Below are 19570 nucleotides of genomic sequence, written 5' to 3' on the forward strand. Positions count from 1 at the left end.
CAACACAGGATTTTTAAATGGATGCGGTGTCATAGCCTTCTCACACTGAATGCTTTGGCACAATTATTCTGCACTATAGGCCGTGTTGATACCACTGATTGCCTGAAAGCAGTCTGTACACTTCTTTTGTAACACCAAGGTGAGAGGAGAGGTCCCAGCTGCTCGACAGCTACACAGAACCACCAAAACTCCGGTACTGACCCTTCTGATTATGAAATATGGGCAGATATTTGCAAGCTTGAAAGATGAACAAATATCTGTATTCATGCAGGAGCAGAGAGCTCAAGGTAAAGAACTTCAGCAACACATTACAGTAATACTATGCACTCAATTATTGCAGTCCCCCACTTGTTGAGCGGTCACTCCAATTTCCTATTTGTCAGGGATTTTATAAAGATGTGTTCAAAGGTTATTAACAGATATTTGGTAAACATTTTCTTTTTAATATCTGGCTTTTAAGTCATTTTCAATGGCTCATAGGACTCAGGAGTCATATTTGTAGCTGTTAATTACTGATATGAATCATATTTGATAAGCTTTGATTGTCAACCTTGAACATTTGCTTCCCCCGTATACAATTATCAAAACAGTGGCATGTTTTTAATCAAACTAACGGTGCTTTAAGTACAATGTCAAGTGACAGTCAATTAAAATAAATCTCAGTCCCCTCAACTGAGGATCTTAAAAAAAAAAATACCCTCAAACTATTGCACTTAACACTTCAATAGAGCAAATCATTATTTGGTCCACATAAATAAACATCTTTAGTCATTAGACAGTGGAATGTGGCTCATACAGTGCTCAAAATCAGAAATTTATGAAATGCTGCTGAATTATCTCGAGTCAATATTTTGTCTACAGAACTTTGATGGAGACGGATTACTGATGAAGCCTATCATGCATTATAATTCAATGAGAAATATTGTGTTCTGTTACCTATGATGAATGAATAGTTTCTCATACTTTTGGAGATATGTCAAGGTGCTACCACTATTAATATCCCTTTATCAATGAAATGCTTCAAACAATAAGTCTTCATTTGTAGTGGCGGCTGCAAATCACGAAATAATAAGAGTGAACAGTGAAGAGAAAAAAATCAAGTGCGGGGCCATATTTTTTCCACAGTTCAAGTATGTATCAGTTAAAACCGACTGCATGCCACTGGACCCCCACACATAAGTGCATAAGGCTGTGAATTGATTTCTTGACATATTATGCAACTGGTATTGTATTCCAAAGATACAAATAAGATTTCAGGTTTGTTCATGCTTTTCAAAACCATAGAAAAGCAGCTAATAGTGACAAAAAACAGAAGAAATGTACATTATGTACACAACACATTTTATATAAAACAATGGCGCTTTTTTTCCTCCTAAATGTCACAGCATGCGTATTGTTATCAAAACATTTCCAATATATAAGTATACACATAATTCAGAAACAATAAATAAACTGACAATAAAACTTTTTTGCACAATTGACACATACAGTAGACATAGAAAAGTTCCATCTACAGTACAATATCTGCTTAAAACTAGAACTTTACATCTGAAATTACAAGATACATTGCACAGCATGACATAACTGATGTTTTAAAATGTTTTTTCTGATCTATTTCATCTTGCAGTTAAGCATACACTGTAGTGGAGAAACCTTCAGGAGTGAAAGACTCCTCAAAAACATTTCCATCAGGATCCTATGGCTTTATAGTTACAGATGAAAACGTATGATGCTGTAAATGGCTTTGAAACTGAACGGGGAACTACACCCATTTTCAAAATTCATACATGTTATTCCTGTTATTGGTCTTACAGTCCAAAAAAGATTAGTAAACATGAATAACTTCCTCCCAAATCCAAAACCTAGTGTGCTAAATCTCAAATGTGTGATGTCATCAAGCAAAGTGTTGAACTACGGAAGCCCTAAAAGGTCATAGATTACATACATTTTATTTCCTCCGTTTTCTCGTGATAACAAGATCATTTTGATCTGTTTTCTCGTGATAACAAGATAATCAGTTTGCGATCTGGAGAATTAATGTAGCAATGTCAGAGAAGCAGGAGAATATTGATCACCATCACGTATCTCTTCAAGCAAGGCCTGACAGGCTGAGATAACTTTATGCCGTTTTATTGCAGATAATGTACACATTAGTGTGCTTCATCTAAGAAGACAGTTAGTAAGGCTTTAGCTTTATCAGAGGCGCATATGAGCCTGATATCATCATTAACTCCATTTTTTTTGTTTTTTAAACAAACTTTATTGTCAACAATATTATATTACAACAACATAAATACCAGTGCAGGGAGGAGTTTTACAATGTGCACATAACGATTACAGTTAAATTTCATAACAGTAAATAACCAACTGAAATCATCTGTCAGTGTTGTCTATAGTGTTCTTCAAGATATGAGAAGTCTTATGAGGCATGACATGTCAAGTGTGATGGAAATCTCAGGTCTATCACGTTTCATTCATTATTTATCAAATGAATTATCCCTTTATCTTGGGAAAATGAAGGAAAATGATCTCGCTATCACGAGAATTGGATCAAAATTATCTTGTCATCACGAGAAAATGGAGGGAAATTATCTTGTTATCACGAGAAAACGGATTCAAATGATCTCATTATCACAGGAAATCAGGAGAAATAAAATGTATGTTATGTATGACCGTTTAGGGATACCGTAGAAACTGCTCCATAGACAATGAATTGTGAATTATCTCATAGATGACACCGAGAGCACCCAGAGGAATGTTCTGAGTATATGGATACAGTTTGTGTTTCAGAACTGACAACATTACAATAAAATAAAGCTCATTTGGTGATCAAAAAAAAGAAAACACACATTGTGTGGGTTCACAAAATCGTCTCCAATTCATTGTCTATGGAACAGCACCAGACTTGATGACATCACAAGTTTTAGACTTCCTCTCTCGTTTCTGGCTTTAAGAGAGAGTATAGATTGAAATTCCCTAGGCTATAGAAATAACATGAATTCCTTAATTCCAGTAGTGTTCCCCTTTAAGGTCAGATGAGCAAAAAAAAAAAAAAAGGCCATGATTATGTTTCCTTGAAATACCACTTGGTCAGGCTCAAGTAAATACGTAATAAAGAAAGAACACTTCAAAGGGGCGAGGTCCACTAAATGGCTGTGACCTCAGGGCAATGGTCTGGTAAAGGGAGGTTCTTAGTGTTGTTTCCTAGTAAGGTCAGGTCAGAGTGGCCATTAACACTGGAGTCTTGCTGCGGCTGTTCGGCTGTCATACACGAGCTGCTGTAGGTATTCTGGGTGTTATTGTTCAGGTAGTTTTGAAACTTTGTCTGGTTCTGGCTGTCAGACTGCTCCGCAAACGCTGCTTTGGACGACACTTTCTTCTCCTGATCAGGTGCGTAGCAGGTCAATGGGGCGGCAGGAGCACCGTTGGTCATAGAGAAACGATGATTAGCTGCGTATTGTTCCTCAGCTTGATTAGAGTAGTCTGTGCTGTACTGCTCGGCAGACATGTTGAAAGGTCCTTGGGCTGTGCTGCCGTTGGTTGTGTTGACTGGATCCTGGAATGCTAAGGCTTCCCCGTAGGGTTCACTGGGTCCGCTGCTTTGGCCATTTGAGATGGCACCGGCGTTCTTCAGCTGATAGTACTCAGCTGAAGGGGAGTTAATTAAATAAGTGTTTCCATTCAAGTGGTTATCATTAACCACGGAGCCATCGCTGTAACACAGCACAGAGGACAAAGGGACAACTTCAGTATGAGACACCGATGGGCTCGTCATAGACTTCCCTTCGTCTTCATCATCCTCCTCCTCATCCTCAGAGTCGCTGTTGGCTAAGCTCTGGGTGCTGGAGTCAGATAACCCACTGCAAACACTGCTACTATCCTCCTCCTCCTCATCGTCTTCTTCGTTCTCCTCTTCTTCCTCTTCCTCCTCCTCGTCTTCATCTTCTTCCTCATCTTCATCGTCTAGAGGTTCCTCCATCTCGTCCGCAGCCTGTAGGTGCATGCCGGCCGTCTGTGGGACGGTGTCTGTCAGAGAGTACTCCAATCTGTGCTGGGACTGAACGAGAGGGTTTCCGCCTCCCAGGTCATTAGTTTCGCTACGGTAACCATTGGTAGGGGAAGCCTGCTGTTGCTCACGGCTCTTCTCCAGCTCCAGCTTCATTATGGTGTGAAGGAAATGGGTCCGAACACGGATAGGATTAAACTCCACTCTCCCAGTTGAATTGGTGCAGCCCTCTTTTGTGCAGCCACATGGAAATGACATACGGTCCACCTAAGGAAAACATAACATTTACTATGATATTCATTTTATTTTAAACTGATGACCTGTCTTGTTTGATAATGAAATGATTGAACCAAATTAATCAAGGTCCCGTATTGACCTGTTTTATCTGTGTTTTGTTTTAAAGCAGGATTAATTAGCTGGAGAGGTTCTGTTTCTGTTTTTGTTTGTGTAGTTTACTGAATTAGCAACTCTTATTTTTTTAAGAGTCCTCTTTTGTTTTTTTTGTTTCTATGTTTTAAACAGCACCCACATGCCCTTTTCCTTTGTGGTTTGTCCTATTTAGATTTGTAGAAACACTTTATACAACGATAAATATATAACTTTATTTTTACCAACAACAACTGGTTTTATGTTGCTTCCCTTTCCCCTCACAAGTGTAACAATGATTAATTGCACACAGCCCATATTCAGAAACTGCACCTTACTCTATTATATATATATATATATATATATATACACATATCAATAAGAACCTTCCCTTCAAATATACAGAATGTTTTTTCTGTTTACAAGGGTGAGGATATAACTGAAAACATACATGTCGTGGGATTTACCTGGCACTTGATCCCTGCGATGCTGCAGGCACATGTCTCTGGATCACAGAAGACTCTGCAATCACAGCCACAGTCCTCTCTGGACATCCGGATCGCCCGCAGCTCATGTTTCTCTTCCACGTCAATCTTCTTTACTCCAGAGGACCGCAGCAGTGCCCGGCGCTTTTTAGTGGTAAGAGGCTGCAGGAAGAAGTACTCGTCTACCTCTGTGTTATCCAGATCGATGTCGTCGTCAGAAATGTCCTCTGCTGTGAGCATGTTGGCCTCTTCAGACTCTTCCGTGCCATTCTTAGTAAGCTGAAATCACAGCCAAGCCATTTCATAAGTGAGAGAGCAAATACAAGGTGTTGTTTAATATAAAGATTAAATTCATATCATTATTAATGTAATGTTTATACAGCCCTTTGTGCAGAAAACTTTCTCAGACACAGATTACAAAGCCTTTACCTTGAGTTTGATTGAGTTAAGTTTCTCCTCCTTCAGGTGATCTCTGAGCATGTCTCTGTGGATCCTTTCCTGCTCCACGGCAAACTCACCCAGGGAGTACTGCCTGATCCAGGTGTGCCTATTGGACATGCCCAGCGTGCTGCCTCCCTGGCTGGGCACGCTGGTAAAACCCTGCAGCCGGCTGAAGTAGTACACGGTCACATTCTCAAAATGCACCCTCCTCGTCCGCAAGCGCTTCTCTCGCTTCAATATCGAGTCAGCTGCAAGGGAAGATGGGAATATTAAAAAAAGCAGTATGCCTTGTGTACTTGTCATCATGTAAACATCCCTTTTGAAAATTCATTAATGCAATGTCCAAAAAATTAAAGCAACACTGCGTCAACAACACTTTCAGTTGATTTAAAAAAAAAAAGATATCATTCTCTCTTGTCGGAGCAGAACAGCTTTATAGCCATGTAAAAGCCTGTTAAGATAAGTGACATTTGTACGGCAATATGTGGGACACAGACATGCTGAGAGTATTGTCCTTAAATGCCTGAAATGTGAGGAAGTCTTTCTTGCCAGCTTTACAGTCAGCTTCTACATATCTTAGCATGGCTTTGTAGAGAAGGATTTCATCACATCTCTGTGCTTCCGCTTGGCATGCAAGTCCTCAGTGTATCTTTTTAAGGAGAGCTCTAAAAGAGGGAGAGGCAGAGAGGAGGGCAACAGTGGAGCATAAATAATCCCCTGCCTGCCCAGAGATGAAGAGTGCTGGTTCACAGAAGCAGTGTTCCCAGCGTTCACCCTCTATCAGACATACAAGACAAATAAAAACCATCTGGTTCCAGCAGCTCTCCACCCCACGCAAGAGGGACAATGCATTTCATTACAGATGTAGAGCTTTCAGACTGAGCAGAGCCGAGTTTCATTATCTACAAAGAGAAATGCGAACAGCTATCAGCTTGTTTCAGGTGTAAAAACAGATAGCAGATGTACACAGGTGCTTTTCAAAGTTTTGCAAGCAATAATCAGCAAGTGTTCCTTTTACCCTCTCAACGAACACATTACAGATAAGGTTAACCTCCTCTCTCTAACCAGACCAGCATGAAGATGTAAAACCATTTAGGATTTAATTGTTCAATCTCCCTGCCAAGACAGTCAATCACTATGCATGCAAATGTCACTTCATCGAGGTGAGGTCTTCATAGTGCACAGCTCCCTTGTTGCTGTCAGCTGACCTTCTTCCCAGCTAGCAGCAGCTGCAGCTGGCACAGAGGCCAAGCTCAGCCTCTAGGGACGCAGCACCCCACCCATGTCTCGCTACAGGGAGGGGGGCCCTGTCACCCATCTGCATGTCATTCACACAGATTAAACTAATTAAATTCCAAACACAAATTCATTGTTGACCTTGACCTTGACCTTAATTAATTTAAAGTTAAAACAAAAATAACAACTTGTTTTTGTTTACTCTTCTTTTTAGAAAAATAAATGAAAACTATGTAGCCATATTGTGCACATACACACACAGGCACACATACACACATGCATCCTGTCCCAATGTGACTGCTTTCTTTTATTCTTAAAAATTACATTATTAATCCTCCAAAAGAATGAATAAACTACAACTGTGTTATCTATTTCACTCACATCCTGTCTCATCTCTTACACATTAAGATCAAGACGTGCACTGTGTTACTCAGTAGTGATGTCTGTGGTGTCCTTTTGAACCTGCAGGAGACATTTTCTCTCTTTTGTGGTTGGTTTATCTTCAACTTAAGACTGCATTATTTAATATAAAGTCAGTTCAAGTTAGAAATAACTGGAATCACTCAGTAGTAAACCTCTTTCAGAACTGGTGAGCTTCACAGAATCTTAGCTCTGACCTTATAGTAAAACAAAACAAGCTTTGCAGATCTGCAGCTGTTTAGCCCTTGTTACAGGACATATCTATCTTAATGCTGCAGAAGCATCAATTAATCCAGTAGTCGATGAACAGAAAATGAATCTCCAACTATTTTGACGATTGATAAATTTCTCTTTTCTCACCACTACATTTTGTAGACTCTGGAAATGAATAAGTTATTTATCAAGAAAATAATCGGCAGCTCTATCCATAATGAAAATAAAAGTGACCTTAGAGAGTGGTACATTTAAATGCACACACACACACACAGCTTGAGACTGCATCAGATCATTCATCTGGCTGGGCCTGTACATTGATGCTGTTCCTAATGAGGGAGGCTGTGCACCCTTCCCCTTTATTACAGCCCTGGACTCTTAGCATCTCTCCTCTCCTCTCCTCTCCTCTGACTGTAAATTAATATTACGCTCCCTTATCTACAGACATGCAGATTAGTTTTCTCTGACCTGCATCCTGCATTGATTGTGAGATATAAAGCCAGGCTGTCTCTGAGTGTTATTCCCTTCTTGATTAAAAATCCCTTTCAGTGCTTTGGCAGGTTTTTTTTCCTTGAGATGAAATGAGGACATAAGTCTTACTGTCGATAGCGCACGTTAGCCACACTGAACTCAATGCATGAATTGAACAGACACTCACGGATGAAAGGGCCTGAGGCAGAGGGGTTGACACTGTCACTGCTATCCCCACTCTCACTGCAGGAGACCTCATCGTCAGACTCCCGCAAGGAAGAGCACGGGGAGGAGGAGGCTTCCACCTCCTCAAATTTCCTCTTCAGTATTCCACTCATGGCCCGCTGCATCTGCACCTGAAACCGAAAGACAGCAGAGGGGCCACGCATTATTTAATATCCAGTTTAGGGCCTTCATAATCCTCAACACACTCAATTAGCAATGAGACCCAGACCCCCCCCCCTCTCCTCCTTTCACACACACACACACATACACACACACACACACACACACACACACACACACACACACACACATGCATAATCTCTCCCGTCGCTTTCCCAGCTCCCAGGCGTTCCCTGGGCGATTGATCACCTTGGCACAAAGGAGCTGAGATGGAAGGAGAACGCTGCTAATTACATACTACGTCTGCCTTACAGGAAGTTTGCTACACTGTCTTTGATTGAGAGGCTGGAGAAAAAAAGAGACTCACTTGTCTTATACTGCATGGGGAGATTATATACAATATATTATGTCCAGTATGTGATTATGTGCATTTAACGGCTGATAAAATAACAGTAATATCCACTGGCTTAAGATGTATTACATTGCATCTTATAACAAGAAAAAAAAAATCTGCAGCTTTACAAAAACAATGCATCTGAAGCATTGGTTTGGTGTTTAAATGCATTTATACAGGTGCACACACATGCTGATGGGCACTTGTAGCCATTGAAGTGTGGCAACGATCTGCACAACACTGATTTTCCAAAACAATGATTTGTACATCTATCACACATCATGCAGCGCTAGAGGAGGAATAGGTGAAGCTGTTGTTGACAGGATAATGAATGACATCCTGTACATCTGTTATGAGCTTCTGTTAGGTCAGATGCTTCCTACAGGAAAAAAAAGGCAAATGCAGTACAGTCAGTACTTGCACTAGTGCACTTTATCAGGCTCTAATTTTCTTTACAATCTGCAATAAAGTCAATAATCACAAAATAATGTCTAGCAATGAAAAAAGCAAACATTTCAGTCATCATAATAAAATGAAACAGGCATGTCTTCCATCCATTTACATGGTAGCAGCACTTGTAATACAGTGAAATAATAAGAAAATAATAACAGCGAAGGCTCTTTGTATGACTGTGTAGGTGCAGCTTAATGTTGGCTGTCGTAACAGAAGTGTTACAGACCACTTCAATGCCAATTGAGAGAAGCCATTAACTCCCTCTGAATGATGATGCACTTAGAGAAATAAACATAACAAGCTCATCACTCAACTACACTAAAGCCAATCTCCATTACACTGGAACTACTGCATTGTAACTGTCAAACTATAGATTATTTTTAATAACTGTTTTTTAATAATATTCTTCCATTATTCTTCAGTGTGTATTGGATTATAATATTGCAATACTTTCTTAATCACAATTCACATTATGAGTCATTGTTAAAAAAAAAATGCACTCCTTTAATGTATTTAGCTGAAGATCCTTCTCTTGTTTTGACAGCAGCAGCTGGAATGTCATGTCACATTTTAAAATAAACCCAACAACACAACAGTACTGCCGTAGAACAGCTATGACTGGCAGCTTTTCCCTCTCTGCTTGGAAACTGGAATCAGTAAAGACAGCATGCATCTTCACCCAGTCCCACTGTCTATCTGCCAGAGCAGCTTGTGTGGGGAGAACAGCCACAGTGTTTCATCTGGGCTCTGCTATCGAGTCATTACAGATGCAAATGCTGCCTGAGAAAAAGAGGTGCAACCCAGAGAGGACTAGCACTGCCGGCAAGGGGGTCGTTGTTCCCAGCAGGCTGTGCTTTTTCAGTGTGGTGACATGGTACCACCAGCATTTGGACAACCTCCAGAGTCAACCACTCAACCTTCAACTAAGGTATGAGAGGCATCCTCAAACTGGGAGAAAGTGGAGGGGAGAGGAGTCTGTCAGGGTAACCTGCCAGACAAGATTTCCTCTCAGAAAGAACTGATATTAATCTGGAAGTAAAATTTTAAAGAGGCTGCTCTCTGAGCAGGAGTTTCTTAGTCTAAAGCAAATAACTTAGCTGGCTGACAAGAAACCTCTATCCACTTTATCTTTAGTGCGTTTCTGACGAGACATAATGACATAAACTAATTAAGTAACCGGGGGCGCCTGGTGACTCAGTGATTAGAACAGGTGCCCCACATACAGAGGCTTTAAGTCTTTGCTCCAGCGGCCTGGGTCCGACTCCGACCTGCGGCCCTTTGCTGCAAGGCATGAAAGGCCAAAATAATACCCTTAAAAAAAAACCAAACCAATAAAGTAATCCTGAAATATATTTGTGAGATTTAAAGGTGTTTTACTTGATAGCCAGAACAATAATACTGCAGCAGACAAATGTTTCCTTTGTAAAGATGTAGTAATGGCGTCCTGAGTAGAGAATTATCCCATGGTCTTTTTCGGCAATTACATACCTCAAATAAGCCAATGTGTAGGGACTCTTATCATGCTACTGTAGAGGTTTGGTGTTATTTTGAGTAGTATTAGGGGTTAGAAAAGCCGCTTTAATGCCATCACCGTAATGCCCTGAGCTAATCAGTGTTAGCCACGTCCAGCCGTTAGCGTCTTTACCGGGTTTCTCCATTAATAGTTCATACATGATGGCTTATTTGACGTATGTAAGTGCCGAAAAAGACGGAACACTTTAAGTCACTCTCCTTCCCTGTATTGTAATCTGAGATTCCTGTTTGTTGTGGCGGTCTGTTTGGTTCGCGCGTGCATGTTAGTGAATGAAGTATCGAGGTGAGAGCTGTGTGGAGGCAATACAAACCCACTTTTTTGTATTTCGAGTAGAGCACCTTTAAAATGCCGGAGCTGCTAATCTCACATCTAAACAGCAAAGAAACAGATTTTTTTCACAATCCACTTCATGTGCACATTTCCCCCAGAAATTACCTATGTAATTTTAGTCCATTTCCTAGCGAGGGTCCTAATTAGATGCCATTGTTGGAAACCTATTTGTATGCCCTCAGCTGATGCTGCATAGCCTTTGATAGCAAAAGTGGTTTCCATGGAGATTCTTATGTACTCTCACAAGTAGTGCTTTCCCAAATGACAGTGTTGCCAGTGCTATATACTATGTACAAAGGTTCTTTATACTCAATTCCCAATGATAGTTAATATATAAGCAAATGATGTGTACAGTATATCTTTATCACAGTTCCTTTCTAATGCTAATTATTAGCATTCTGTTATGACGGCATGATATCAGAGTTCCAATCTTTACCCTGGATGGGCATGACATCACAGCCCACAGAGCTATGGGTAATTTACGGTGAACCTCTTTCATCATGGCTAAATTAAAAAGAGATTGTTGCTCCTCTGTAACAGCCATTTCTATGTCTTCACTGTTGCCTTACCACTAATCATGGCTGGGCAGCATACACCTATGATACAAGGGAGAAAATCCCAGAGAAAATAATGCAGCAAAAGCCAGCTTGGAAAGCCCCTCCCTGTGTTTGCCTCTCAGTGCACACACATCAACTGTGGAAATCAACTCCTGTCCTTAATCAACAGCGCTTACTGCACTGTAGCACACTTGCATTCTTAATATTTCCCCCCTTGTCATTTAAACAGTTCCCACAGTCACAATAAAACCGATGTGACAACACGCTGCTTAAAACACTCATCGAAAGTGATGCCAACAAGCCTGTGGCATCTGGTGCAAGTCATGACACATCACTCTTATGATGACAAGATTACACTTTTGAGCTGGCCCTTACAGGAAAAACTGACCTGTATCCAGTGGCAGGCTGTGACTTCTTTCACCTCTTCTCACAGCAGCACAGCCACACAGTCATTAATGTGGCTATTCAAAAAAGGTGAAACATGATGAGTGAAGAGGTTCCCATTTTGTTTCAGCCCACTGACTTGCAGACCCCTGAGCTCCACGGGCATGAGAAAAAAGGGTGCAGGAGTGTGAGAGAGACATGTAAATTTCCAGATCTTACTGCACTGTCTGTACCATATGCTTTATTGTTGCAAGACGACAGTCTTTCTCACTTGAACTCCCCGTCTGTCACTGTGTTCCTCTCTCCCTCCCTCTCTCTCTCTCTCTCTCTTTCTCTCTCTCTCTCTCTCTCTCTCTCTCTCTCTCTCTCTCTCTCTATCTCTCTCTCTTCTCTCTCTCTCTCTCTATTTGGCCACACAAAGGCTCATTAGCTGCAGCCGGCTGAAAGGCAGAAGCCTGACTGGAGCGGAGTGGAGCAAAGCAGAGGCAGCCTGTGAGCTCACATGGGTGGGATGTCTGAGAGAGAGGGAGAGAGAGAGAGAGAGAGAGAGAGAGAGAGAGAGAGAGAGAGAGAGAGAGAGAGAGAGAGAGAGAGAGAGAGAGAGAGAGAGAGAGTCAGGCGTGCCTCTGCTCCTGCTGTCTGCAGATATTTTTACCAACATGAGCTGGGGAAGGGGGGGGGGGCAGAGGTACAGGGGGGGTCAGAAAGAGGGAGAAAGGCAGAATGTTGGAGAATGGATAAGGGGGAAGGGTGTATAGGAGATGCAGGGCAGTGGGAAAGGAGCCAGAGGGGGAGGTGGGTGGGTAGAACAGAGATGCTGAGAGGAGGGGATTCAGGGGGGAATAGTAAAGGGGAGGGGGAGAATGAGGAAGAGGTGGAGTGGGAGAGGGCAGGGACTAGGGAGGTGGAAAGGATAGAGAGTGGGGTAAAGAAAAGAACGGAAAAAGGGAAACATCTGATGCCAAGAACAACACAATAGGACTGCAAAGAGAGCATAAAACTACAAAAAAAAAAAAGTTAAATGACAAGATAAAGTATTCCAGAGTAAATCAAATTGAATGATTTAATATTACACACTGTTTATACAAAATGTTGGATTATCGTTGCATCCAGCTGCAATAACATACAAAATCTGAACATATACCTGGAAGAGGTTGACAAGAAAATATCAACATGTCAGCACTGTGGTAAACATGATCCCAACATTTCCTGCCAGGAAGTTCTGTAGAAGAGTTAGTGGAGCCTCAGATTGTGCAGTCAGAGAGCCATTATATCATTCTTGAACTCAATTGAACTGTATGTCAACATTTTTTTTTTTACAGTTTTTACCCAATAAATGACAATTTCTGAACAGTATGTAAGAATAGTATACAGTAATAAGTCACATTGTTATCCCTGATTGCATGATTTAAATCCATTGTGGGTTTGTTAGGTTTGTTATACAATGTCTGTAAAAGTCAACAATTACTGACAATTTTATGTGAAAGGATTCATTCAAGACAATTGTCATTCGACTCTACAATGTGTCTTGCATCCTCACCCGGCCTCACTGAACCTCTTCTCGACAGCACCGCGCTCCTCCTCCATCCCTGTTGTCTCATCGTCACACTGCACATACTGTACCGCCTCTTTCTTTTATACTAACATCATCCAGCAGACACATTATAGCAAGCAGCAGTAAGTAATAATTTGATCTTGTACCTTCAAAGATCATCATAGATCTGAAGTGTTTTAAAACAGACATCAGTATGAAATCAACCTGTACTGTGTCACATCCTGTGTCAGGAAATGATTACATGAAGTTGGTACTACTGTTAAGTAATCTGAGCTGTATTTCTATACAACATGCTACACTTAATCTAGGAGTAATAGTAGTAGTAGTAGCAGTAGTAGTGGGATTAGTGTATTAGTTAAGGGTTTATATCCCTTCTAAGAAAAATGGTTCCTTTTCAACATGCGGTCAGCACACAGTGGAAGTGTACTAACAGTACTCTGGCTGACAGACCCGGCTGAGCACTCAAAGATTACAATCGGCTATTATGGCTGAATCAGAAGTCCAGAACAAAGAACAAGCAAGCATCATAACACGACTGCAGTAGCAACAAGATACACACACTATACTTCCAGGGGGTAGACACAATAAGAGGAAAACCTGTTCAGTCTTATGCAGTAAGTTAGATCTCCAATTAAAAAATGCACTATTTATATCTAATATTTATTTTGTTCCTGATCTGCATGTATCTCTGACACAAACAAAAATGCAGTATACTGTATATTGCAAGGCTAAGTGTAGCTACTGGATTATTGTACTATTGTCGTTGTTACTGTTTGGAAAATACACAATTTAATCAAGGAACACAACAAAAAAACAATAATTTGATTGTGACTATCATGGATGTCCTCACGAGTGACTTGACCGGAGAATTGATTGCTGTTTCCAACTGTTTTTTTTCTTTAACCGTAATAATGATTCATAGCCTATAAACAACAATTGAAATCAAGTAGAAAATCCATCTTAAAGGAGAATTAGAAAGTGAAAGCATCCGTTGCATGTTTAATTGTCATCCCTTTGCATTCATTTATCATCCTGATTCACAGGTGTTCTGTTTGCTATTGGCTTTTTCATACTTAATATGAATTTAAATAAATTAAAGATCTATTAATACATCCTGATTTTCGTAAGCTTTTTAGCTTCTAAAGCTAAACTCTGACTGCCATATACTAAACACCATTACACACTTCCAACCCAGCAGGTTTAATAATTGTGACAAAAAAAATATTATCCCCTGATCAACCTGACCGAGCACTGTTCAGCTGTCATGTTCCCTTCAAATGTCAGAATTCTTTTGTCTGATTTTAATAAAACAGGTTTTCTCCTAATTATAGTACAGATTAAATTTTCAATGTGAAAATAACTATGATTGTATGATTATACATATACACACAATATATTCATCCATTTTTCCCCAGCCCTTTTTGTTCTTCTAACCACTTTGATGAAATGTGTTATTAGACGATCTCATCTGCATCCCTCTAATGATCCATCCATGAGCATCACACATATATGCTGCCCTATTACAGAAAAATGCAAAACATAAACTGGAGAGATGACATTTATTACACCATTGCACCAGTGATGGTGACCTATATTTGCTCGCACTTTGAAGAGGCTTTCTTATTTCAGTAAAGGAAATTAAAGACAGCAGGCAAAAATAAACAAAGGTTTAGAATAAATCATTTGTGAACGTATATTGTAATTGAGGTCATATGCAAAAGTCCTGCCCAACTCCCAACACAGTAACAGATGAAAGGTAAATTCTAAAATTGTAATAACGTCTCCGAACAGAGTCCTTTTGTCCAACACAAATAAGCTAATGGAGAAACGCTTGTTATTTCTCACAACAGATACTGTATATATTTTGGAAGCAGGAGAAGAAGAGAGCACTCGCTTTTTGTCTGTAGTCTGACACATGATCTTTCTCATCAAAAACATTCCTGCAATAGCTATTTCCAGGGTCTTTGCACAACATTAGTGATAAAGGCTGTGCATGTGTTGAATTTAAATGCAAATTGTAAAAGCAATCATTACATAAATCCTTCAGTGATCTCGCCAAAACATTTGACTCCGAACTGTCTGGCTTCATGACATCATGTCAGCAACTGTTAAGCAGCAGTGGCACAAATCAGAACCTTTAATGGCAGAAACTGGAATGAACCCAGGATGAATCACTGCAACAGCCCTGCTTCATCACAGACATTATCCATCTCAACACTTAACACAGCCATCTCACACTATGTTAAAATACCATACAGAACAGATACAGGTTATTTAACCTATATAGATTCAAGGTCAAGGGTCCTTATCAGGTTGCCATCAGCTGTATATTACAGCTCTACTATGAAGCTGCAGCATATAGAACGTAATGCCATCTGCCATCATTTAGAACAAGATCTGCAGTGCACTCATGGTGCATACAAAGACATAAAAGACACCTGGAGTGGCCATAAACATTAAGTGGGTAGAAGTTATTCTGGACTGTGCCACATCCCCACATGTGCCGTAGATCACTTTGCCTACGTTGGCAGTTCGTCTCTCCTTACAGCAAATACTGACAGAGAAATACATAATCGGTTACAAAAGTGGGCTTATTCCAAACTCAGTTGTCTACTGCGCTTTGTGGCACAGAGGCCTGGGACACTAAAGTTCAGATCTGAGAGCCCTGCAAAATTCATACCAGACCTGCTTCCTGAAAAACATGGACATCCACTGAGAGGGGTTCATAAATAGTACTTTGGAAGAGGAAACAAATATTTACTGGCTTTCTATCATAACCATCAAACACCTGCTATGTAGATACAATGTCTACTGGCAAATGTTCATACTGTACATTCAGTAGAATGTGATTCTACCTCAGCTTGACTGAGGTTGGGAAAAGATCATCGTCTCTGCAGCTATGAGCTCATTAATTTTGGTTCACTGGCCGGACTCAGACTGTATGGTTGAGTCTCACAATCTTCATGATCTCACACCTATAAGGCAGCAGGCAGCTGTCTCTTACACACCCAGATCATGGATGTTTTAGGAAAAAATCACATTCCACAATTATGCTCCAATCATTCCCATCAAAGCTGCTCACTAGGAGCATACAACAAAAAGTTTTTCTTTTCTTAAGTGGGCTTCTGTGGTTTTAGGCCCACAGAGCATGTGCACTGGAGCACTTCACCAGCCGAGCCAGTTGAGAGCTAGTGGAAAATGTCAAGCATTTAGCAAGCTAAAGAACCAGATATTTTGTCCAGGTGATGGGGACCAAAAGGGCCAGTAAGCAGAAGACTGACATTATTCAGAAACACGACTTTAGAAATCCACATTGTTCTTTGTCTGTAGGTAATGTAATAATGTAGTGTTTCCTAACATATTAAATTAGTCAGTAGTATTAACAGCTGTGCTTCAGCTGAGTTTGCATTGAGTTTGCTGAGTATTTCTGTCCCTGGTGGCTAAAAAAAGCTTGTTGACGCATTCAATGTTTCTAATAGCGACAGTGACATCCAAAGTCTGTGTCAAAGCCAATCGCCCTCCACACACTCACCTTCCCTGCACTACATGAGCATCCTATATCCCTTCGGATAAAATATTGGAGATTAATATATGTAAGATATTCATTTGTTTTTGGCATATAGACATCATTTTTAGTAGATGCAGTTACTCCAGGAGGACCATCCAACTCCTCTTTGAACGATGGTCATGTGTATGTGTGTGGCGGTAGGAGTGGATTTATAAGCGTATAGATTGTATATCTGTATCTGCCAAATGCCTATGCCATTCAATATGGCTCGTTGCATCGCAGACTACTAGTGTTTCCACAGTGATGAAGCACACATTTATATAGCCCAGATGGCTTGGCAGATCTTTTTATATTTTTTTCTTCTTCTTTTTATAATATGAAAAATTTTATTTTTTTTGTATTCCGGTAGAACCAACTGATGGGATCACAGAGCTAAGACCAACCCTGAAACCACAAAAGATCCTGGGCCATGCAGCCAGCCATCCATCACTGGTGTCACACTCTCAGCCGTACACGGCAACCTTGGAAGAGAGAGAGAAAGCTAGGCAGAACAAGAGACAGCTAGATATATGTAAAGAGAGAGAGGGTAGCTAGGTCTCAGCTGGACTCCCCTGAGGAGACGCTGTGGCCTGGATGATTATACAGCTACAGATGATGTCAGTGGAGGATCCCTGCCTCAGAGAACACAAACACGCTTCTCATATATTCATTGATGCTGTTTTGTAGAGGGGGTGAGATAGATTCCTAAATTATACATGAAAAGGCAACAGTAGAAAGTGTTTTGTGATAGGTCAGGGGGGCATCTGTCTTAATCTGTATGTGCTAGCATCAGGAATAACACAATAAACACAGTCATTTGTGATGTCATCCTGTCCCTGGAGAACACGTAGGGACCACATACCAAATATAAATGTATGCAAAGGATGGATAAAATCAAAGCTTGTGTATAAAAACATAACAGGGAATAATCAGCAGCAGAAAATAATGATAATAATCCATGTTCAGATGCTGCAATTATGCTATAATATGTTTCATCTTCAAATATTTTATCCTTTTTAACCCATTGCCATATTTACCACTGTCTGTCATTACTTATATTCGGGACAGAACACTGAAAAAACACCTGCCAATGTGACAGTAAACATTTTATCCTTTTGTTTTTTTTTAATGTACTGCCTCAAAGGTAAGATGGACAAATTGTTCAAATAAATAGCACTAATTGTCAAATACGGTCACCTTTATTCTTAGTCAGGCTTTAAAGAATTCCATACGCTCAAGGAAAAAATATATTCAGCAATTAAACACAAAGGAATCCATTTAAGGAAATGTAGCGACATCTACAGATTTATGCAAATGAGGCTTCACATGCGTTCTGTACATTTGTTAACTTGCACTTGCCTGAGGCAGCAGACAGATCTGCTGCACACACATGAAAGGAACGATGGAGGGGGTGGGGGGTAGCAGGAAGGAAAAAGAGAGAGGCAGAGTGCAACCCACTGCTCAGCACTCAGCACACGGAGGAGCCGCAGCCTGGTGATGCCTGCTGCAGCCTCCCTCCCGCAGCTACAGTACAGCCGAGTGCTGGGAATCATTGATCTGTTCTTCCTCCTCATAGAACAATAGAGGAAGCACGGCTCCGGATTAACCATATGGGGCGAGAGCAAAGGGTGATTCCAAATGTAATAATACACATCTACTGTAGCTGCACTAGTTTGATTTTAACATTGTATGAAAGCATAACACGTTGTAAATAACTGCCAGTATTATGAGTGGCCAGTACTATAAATGGCTTGAACGACAATATTCGGACTAGAACTTGTTGTGAACTAAATGGACTCCTGGCATGATCTTTGGTTTCTTCTTTCACACCAAACAGCATTAGCAGCGTCTAAATAAAATGGAGCTGCATGCTTATATTGAAGTGTAATCTTTAAAAAAATAATTCACACAGCATCTCAACCATCTCTGTTGTTACAAGCAGTGATCAAAATACGCCAAAGCAGACAAGCGCGAACGAACAAGCTCCACATTCAGACTAATGTTTTGATTTGCTGTTATTCAAGTCACACAGTGCGGAGGCATAATCAGGTACTCTCACCCTCATGTCAATCACAAAGCTCGCCTAAATTATTCATGGCTCTATATTTTATTTATGACTATATTTTCCCATGCCACCTGAAAGTTCGAAAAAGACGTTTTTTGCTGGCAGAAACAGAGCTGCCAAAGCATTTCATAGAGACAGGGCCGCTTTCATCTCTCACACAGGCTGGGAAAGCTGTGGGATGTGGAGTTCATATTCTGCAGACAAGCCTTATCATTTATATATAGCCAGTATCATGTTGAGATCTGGAATTCTTTTTTTTTAATATGCAAAACATCCACACTGTTATCTGAGGAAATTCGTGAAGTAGGCCAGCCCTGCATGTGATTACAGAATATGGTGAATTAGTGTCACATGAAATACTTCCTGAGAAAAATCCATATGACCTGTTATCCAGGATACACATCTAATATAAAGGTGGTTAATCAATGTGTTGTTGGTTAGATTTTAGATTAGATTGAGATTGTTAACGTGTGAAATAGGTTTTATTGTGCTAATTTTCACCTATAGATGGAAACATTCTTGATCGATAGGTAGGACATTTGTATTCACTTAAATGATGATTCAAATATACACTATGAAACACTAAGAGTACTAATTATTTTAATTTTGGAGAATTATCAGCACTTTTATCTACATGGCTACATTGTTGATTAGATAGCCAATGAAAGATTAGCCAGACATTTGGTTAAACTGTGCTGAAATGACGAAAAAAACGTTCCAAACATCTGCACACATATCACACATCATTGTGCAAAATATATTATCAAA

At 40.3% G+C, this 19570-nt stretch overlaps 1 protein-coding gene across 1 annotated transcript; it reads right to left on the bottom strand.

Annotated features, from left to right (window-relative positions):
- Nucleotides 1–3145: 3145 nt before the first annotated feature.
- On the bottom strand, nucleotides 3146–7988 carry csrnp3 (cysteine-serine-rich nuclear protein 3; the record flags this gene model as incomplete). Its single annotated transcript, XM_083921881.1, has 4 exons — nucleotides 3146–4273; nucleotides 4840–5136; nucleotides 5287–5546; nucleotides 7826–7988. 4 exons carry the CDS (start codon nucleotides 7986–7988, stop codon nucleotides 3146–3148), a joined length of 1848 nt encoding a protein of 615 aa, XP_083778007.1.
- Between the last annotated feature and the right edge of the window lie 11582 nt (nucleotides 7989–19570).

Source organism: Echiichthys vipera (genome assembly GCF_963691815.1).
Source record: "Echiichthys vipera genome assembly, chromosome: 10".
Taxonomy (NCBI): Eukaryota; Metazoa; Chordata; class Actinopteri; order Perciformes; family Trachinidae; genus Echiichthys; species Echiichthys vipera.